Source organism: Condylura cristata, unplaced genomic scaffold (genome assembly GCF_000260355.1).
Source record: "Condylura cristata isolate star-nosed mole 26May11 unplaced genomic scaffold, ConCri1.0 scaffold00028, whole genome shotgun sequence".
In the NCBI taxonomy this organism is placed as follows: domain Eukaryota; kingdom Metazoa; phylum Chordata; class Mammalia; order Eulipotyphla; family Talpidae; genus Condylura; species Condylura cristata.
Window position 1 is genome coordinate 26,705,914 of NW_004567129.1, and position 6,625 is coordinate 26,712,538.

General features: G+C 56.5%; 1 protein-coding gene across 2 annotated transcripts in view; it reads left to right on the top strand.

Moving 5' to 3' along the window:
* Positions 1 to 3,292: 3,292 nt before the first annotated feature.
* CAPNS1 (calpain, small subunit 1) overlaps positions 3,293 to 6,625 on the top strand; it is a 7,533-nt gene continuing 4,200 nt past the window's right edge. The window contains exons 1-6 of one of the 2 annotated variants that reach the window (XM_012730553.1): positions 3,293 to 3,393; positions 4,234 to 4,508; positions 5,502 to 5,535; positions 5,802 to 5,891; positions 6,047 to 6,104; positions 6,206 to 6,270. In XM_012730553.1, coding sequence (XP_012586007.1) covers positions 4,252 to 4,508; positions 5,502 to 5,535; positions 5,802 to 5,891; positions 6,047 to 6,104; positions 6,206 to 6,270 — 504 coding nt within the window. In that variant the 5' untranslated portion in view covers positions 3,293 to 3,393; positions 4,234 to 4,251. Of the gene's footprint in view, positions 3,417 to 4,233; positions 4,509 to 5,501; positions 5,536 to 5,801; positions 5,892 to 6,046; positions 6,105 to 6,205; positions 6,271 to 6,625 lie in introns of both variants that reach the window. The other variant, XM_004690550.2, reaches the window with a different exon arrangement.

Below are 6,625 nucleotides of genomic sequence, written 5' to 3' on the forward strand. Positions count from 1 at the left end.
AAAAAAATGGTCAGATTACACGTGATAACAAAGGAACCCTAGATCTTAGCTAACACCTCAAATTATTTCATGTTCACAGAAACAGGCAGAGGGTCTCCATGCAATGGTCCAGGTGGCTTTCTTTGTGTGACACCTCTGTGTTGGCCTTCAGAGAACCCCCCCCCCAACCCCAAGTTGAAGAGGAAGAGGATGTGACATGTAGCACCCTGTACTGGCTTTCAAATACTACTACAGGCAGTGATGGCGGTGATGTTCCCAACACGTCCATCTGCCTCTTATTGGCCAAAGCAAGTTAGCTAATCTCACCTGAACTCACAGGAGTGTGGAAGAAGACTTCAGTGATGCTGTGGCTATTTCATCGATGGTGCTGATAATTCAATGAGAAATCTCATCACAAACTATGTCATTCATTTAACAACTATTTTTTAAATATTTACTTATTTATGAGTACAGGAACTGGGGTACAGGCCAGAAGTGAGGGGAATGGGGGATGGTGGTGGGGAGTGAGAAGATTCACCAGAAACAGAGTGGGGAGTAGAATAGGCAGAGACTGACCAAAATACACTGTTGCAGGAACAGAGGGTGAGACAGGAGAGAGCTGCTGCACCATGTGGGTCGCCTCCTGGGTCAGGGGAATGAACTCTAGTGCAGTGGCTGTGACAGCTTCCCAGTGCTGAGACTTAACCCCTTGCACCACCGGGGAGGGCCCTATTCAACAGCTATTTACTAAGTGCCTGAAATGTGCAGGTCCTGTTCTGGGAGCTGGGCAAGCGGCAGTGAGCAAGAAAGACAGAAACCGCTACTCTTGAGAAGCTCACATTCTAGGGAGAGGCAGAAGTAACTGGAAAAACAGTAAGCTACTGCACATTAGCAAGTACTTGTGGGGGTTAAATCGGAGTTCTAAGTGCACCTTTCTGAGATCACTGGATGTAAACCTGGCGGCTCTAAAATGGGGCTGGAGAGGGTCTTGGCGATGGCGTCCTGGTCCCCGGTGTCTGAGAGATGGACTGTCTGGACATCACTGCCCAGACAGCACCTCCTTGTCCGTGTCCAGCTGGGAACATCCGGGACAAGCTGCCAGGGGGCTTCTTCCTGCTTTTTTTCCCTGTTGTTTCTTATATATTTAAAATCACTTATGTATACTTTTTAATCTTTTTTTCCTTCTTACTTCTAAGAAGAGATGAGGGCAGAGAGAAGGAACAGGACAAATCATCACGGACTTGGTGGTCAACGTGAAGACTTTGACTTCAACCTGGAGGGGTGCCCAGAGGAGGGCTCAGTAGGAGGGACCTTGATCTGATTCAGGGGTTCACAGGCTCCCTCTGAGCACATTTGGGGGCCAGACTATTGGGGTGTGCATTGGAGCTGGGAGGCCAGGGAGGAGGCTGCTGTGACGGTCCAGGTCCGGGAGGGAAGCTCAGTCAGACCGGGTACAATGGAGAGGAAGAAGTTCTGATTCTGTTGGTGGATTACATGGTTCGCTGACAGGGTGGAGTGGGCGTCCGGATGACCCTGGGGTTTGGTGTCAGTCACTGGAAAGATGTCATTAACCTAGATGGGGAAGGCTAGGAGGATGCAGGTCTGGGAGGTAAGTGAGAAGCTCAGTATGGGATATGAGGCTTGAGACATCTCTGAGACCCCATGGAGAGGGAGAGTAGGATCTAGGAGATATCTGAAGACAGAAATTTGGGTGTTACTAACCTAAAGACGGCATGTAAGCCATGCCAATGGGGAGTTCTCCTATGGCCTGCATGACACAGAGAAGACCAAGGCCTAAGACTTGGAGATGGCCAGGCTTGAGAGGTCAGGGAGTCTAGGTGACAGTATGATTGTAACTATGAGTGAAAAAACAAGTTACAAGTATGTAACTGCAAGCTTCACCTAGTCTCAGTGGGGGTGGAAACAATGGAGGGCTTCCTGGAGGAGATGACATCCAAGGCCTCACTGGGACAAAACCTGGGGTGGGAGGTGGGGGTTGGGGAGTAAGGGCAGCAGTGTTCCAGGAAGTAATGAACCCCAAAAAGGGGTGACCTTGTGACCCATTTACATTTATCACTTAATTCTGGTTAAGCTCAATCTGCCAGGAAGGGGTGTGGTGAGAAGGGAATCCAGGTTAGTCATTGACAAAGGTTTTGGCATCACCCATGCCCAGGTTCATACCTGGTCTTGCCACCCTCTGTGACCTCAGGAAAGTGGCCCCACCTTCAAGGCCTCCATTTTCTCTCCTGTTAGTTCCTGACTCATAGACAGGCTTGTGTCCCAGTTTTGTTGGCCTGGCCCCAGCCAGCCTCAGAAAGAATAACTGTGACTCTGGTTTTATCTCTGTGACCTTGTGACCCATTTACATTTATCACTTAATTCTGGTTAAGTAGCCTGTAGTGGGTGCAGTTGGGTGGCACGGGGTGGGGGGAGTATCGGAGCCCTTTTTTCCATTTTACAGATTAGAAAATTATTGTAGAGATTCCAAGTCTGTCTTGGAGCCCTACAGCTAGGGGCTGCGTCAGATTTCGAACACAAGTTTAGGTACCCTCCTGGGGTGCGAGGCTAAGGATCCACTAGCCAGACTCATTGGGACCTGATCTAGCTCCCTCAGAAAGTACTGGGTCTGCACAGGTTAGAGGTCAGAATCACAGAGCAAGGAAAAATTCTCCAAAGGTGACTTCAATCGCCGTTTCCCCTCCAGTTTCGGAAGTCCCCACCCCCACCCTCTGATCTTGGAAACAAAGAGAGCCAGGACATGGCCAGGACTCTTCAGAGTTCGGCCCTTGTTTAGAGAATGGGGAAAAGCCGACACTTTGGGCCCGTCCTGGAGAAACCATTCTGGTGAATCCGACCCGAGAAAAACCTCTCCCCGGTCTGGCTGGCTGCAGGGTCCCCCGAAAGCGAGTCTAGTGTTTCTAGCGCAGATTCCTGCGCTTGTCTCCTGACTGAGGGCCAAGCAACTCTCGGGTTTTCAGACGCTGTGGCTATAGGACCAGGGTAGGGACCCAGGGCTGAGAGTCTCTTTTACAGCGAACCCCAAACTGCAATCATGGCCTGGCTTCCAGGAGAAATTTCATGGCTGGGGGTATCTTCCAGCACGGCGACGTTCCGGGTCTCACCGGCGATCTCATCCCCAGGTGCCTCGGCCCGCACAGAAGGCCGGGGGAAGACCTCCCGCCTACTCAGCCCGAGCGCCGCAGAACACCGGGTGCACTAAACGTACCCCCTCAGGAAGGGCGGGGCCACGCGCGCAGGCGCGATGAGCTGCTGGCTCTAGGACCCCGCGGACGCCGACCCGGCCCCCGCGCACAGACTTGCGGGGTTGCCTGGGCCTGAGTCACCGACCCCGCCCTACGGAGCTGGACGCAGCCGGAGGCCCTGGAGCAGCACCGGCCAGCGGTCGGCGGACGCGTGAGTGACAAGGGCAGCGCCGGGTCAGTAAGCCCCCCCGAACCCCGTAATCCTGGCCCTGGTGGCCCCAGGCCCATCGAGACCCCAAAACCCCAGCATCAGAGATTCCCGACTCAGAATCTTAGATTCCAATTCCCAGACCTGTCCAACCCCCATTACCCCACCCTGGAGACTACAACCTCTGTGTCTTAAAAATGAGCCCATGGATTTAGGAAGTACCCCATAAATTCCGCCCTGGAGGGGGTTCTAGAGCCACAGTCCTGAATCCGCTCTCCTAACTCCAGTGGGGACTCCGTTATCCCCGCGTCCAGGGCTCATATCCACGAACTTAAGCCCGCGCTCACAGACATGGCTGTGCCACTGACACCCCGCTGCTGGGAGTACCTAAACTTCGATTTCCTGAACCCGGCCCTGAGGCTTCCTGATGGAGAATCTCTGATCCGCCCGCTGACCCCCCAGTGCCCTTAAGTCCAGTTCTGCAGCTCTGGCTCCAGATTCGGGCGCCCACTCAAGAATGCCTTACTCGGGGTCCCCGTTTCCAGAAGCCCGCCAGACCTGGGTCCCTAGGATGCTTGTGTACGCAGACTCGACCCAGAGTCGTCCCGCGAGCCCGACACCGCGGGCCCCGAGGCACTTTTACACCTGCAGAGTCGGGCCTCCCTACCCCACCCGCCCCAGTCCTCCCCTCCACCCAGGGCCCAGACCCCCTCCCGAATGGTCGGTCCCCGCCTGGAGGCCTCATATTGCTCCCCCACGCCCCCGCTGCAAAAGGCATATTTTGCGGCAGGAGGGAGCGGGCTGAGGGACGAGGCCGCCTCCTGATCGCCTTTTCCCCCTCAGGAATCTTGAGTGGCAGCCATGTTCCTGGTTAACTCCTTCCTGAAGGGTGGGGGCGGCGGCGGCGGCGGCGGCGGCGGGGGAGGCGGGGGCTTTGGGAATATGCTCGGAGGCCTGATCAGCGGAGCCAGTGGCGGCGGCGGCGGCGGCGGGGGAGGTGGAGGCCTGGGCAATGTGATCGGAGGACTGATCGGCGGTGGCGGCGGCGGCGGCGGCGGCGGAGGAGGAGGTGGCGGAACTGCCATGCGCATCTTGGGCGGGGTCATCAGCGCCATCAGGTAAGGCGGGGTCGGAGGTGGGCGGGGCCAGATGGGGGCGGGACCTGAGGGGGCGTGGTGAGAGGGCGGGGCAAGAGGGGCGGGGCCAGCAGAGGGAGACATCTGAGGGGCGTGGTCGGATGGGGGCGGGGCCCGAGGGGCGGGGCCCAAGGAGGAAGCTCGTCTCCCAAGAATAGAATGGGGTAACCTGGAGATTGACCCCGACCCTTAATTAGCCTGGGCCGGTCCTGGGGCGGGGCTTGGCTGGGCGTGGTCTGACTGTTGAAGGGGAGCCGGCAGGTGGGACCTAGCTGGCTTGGGGAGGTGGGGCGTAATGCGACTGGGCTCGGCCTGCTTCCCCTAACCTCGAGGAGTACGTTAGAGGGCCGAGCCGATGAGGCTAGCTGTCATTTCTTGTAGGGCAAAGCGTGGGTAATGGGAGCGACCTGCTGTCCTAGGTGGGTCCGTGAGATGGGCCCAGAAGAGGTCAAGGCCTAAGGGATGCGGCAGATTAAAATAGAAGGGACGGGCCGTATTGAAATAGAAAACTACCCTGGTGGAGGGAGATCTCCTGGCTGCGTCTAGGAACCTAGTGGCTTGCGTCTAGGACCCCGTGAGGGGCAGGGTCTAATGGAGCCGAGGTGGGATGCTGGGAAGACATAGGTGGTGGAGTACATCCTAGACCCCCGGCTGAGGAAGTGGGGCCCTGGGAAGCTGCGGCAGGGCTTTCTTGAGGCCAGCCCTCCGAGGTGAGGGCCTGCTGGGGACTCTGCCACGGGTGGGTGTGCCCTAGCAGGCGCGAAGCCTGCTGGAGAGTGGGCCTTCAGCTTTCCTTGCCTACGCAACCAGGGCAGCAAGGGTAGGGACAGGTGGGGATAAGGACAGGCAGGTGGGCAGAGGGAGCCGGGAAGGAGGGTGGCGTGCTGTCTGGGGCTTGGGGGTTGGCGTGTGGACGCTTGGCTTTGCCGTTGGAGGCCCCGCCCCCTGGGCCTAACCCCCACTTGTTTCCTTCAGTGAGGCGGCTGCGCAGTACAACCCAGAGCCCCCGGTAAGCCGAGTTCCACGCCGAGATCGCTCTCCTCGCTCAGAGGCCGTTCTTGGCCCTTTGAAGAAATCCCGCTCCCTCTCCCCACCGAGAAGTGCTTCTGTTAAGCCTGTCCCTTACCGCGTCCTCAGACTTACTATGGGTCTTGGGTATACCTCTTCCCTGTTCGCTGATCGCACACTCCTTTGATTACCCAGCCCACCCAGACTTCCCCATCCTGCCCAGGGTGCCTCCTTCCCCTCTCTGATTGCCATCTCCTCCCTCTGCAGCCCCCACGCACCCATTATGCCAACATTGAGGCCAATGAGAGCGAGGAGGTCCGTCAGTTCCGGCGACTCTTTGCGCAGCTGGCTGGAGATGTAAGTAACCCGGGATCCCCATGCCTCCTTTGGGCCGCACGGCAGTCCAGAAGTTCCTGTCCACCACAGCAGTCCAGAAGTTCCTGTCCTCCTTCCTGATGTGCCCAGATCCCTTCAAGTCGCCCTGACACCCCCTTCCCCTCTTCTGCCCTCAGGACATGGAGGTCAGTGCCACAGAACTCATGAACATTCTCAACAAGGTGGTAACTCGACGTGAGTGACCGGGATCAGCACACTGGGCGGGTTTAGGTGCATGAGGGCTGGGGTGGCAGTGACCTCTGGCTTCTGAACTTCATTCAACCTGTGCCCCACAGACCCTGATCTGAAGACTGATGGTTTTGGCATTGACACGTGCCGCAGCATGGTGGCCGTCATGGATGTATCCTTGGTGGTGGGGTGAGGCCTTGGGGGAAGAGCATATTTTCTAAGAACATGATGGTGGTGGTTGGGGTAGCTTTCATACCCACAGACCTGGGCATCACTGCTTCTGAACTCCCAGGAGGGACATGTGGCCATAAATAATAACAGCTCACATTTACAATAACAAACCCATCCACAGCCACATTGTCAGACAGGTACAACCTTATTATTTATTTATTTTCTTACATCCATTTTTGTACAGTTATTAGTTTGTCCCCTCAGGTATATCCCTACAGTTCTCCAGCCATGCCTCACCCGTGACCCATCACTATATTCCCTTATGATATTCGGTCCCCTGTTTGGGCCCTCCTGTC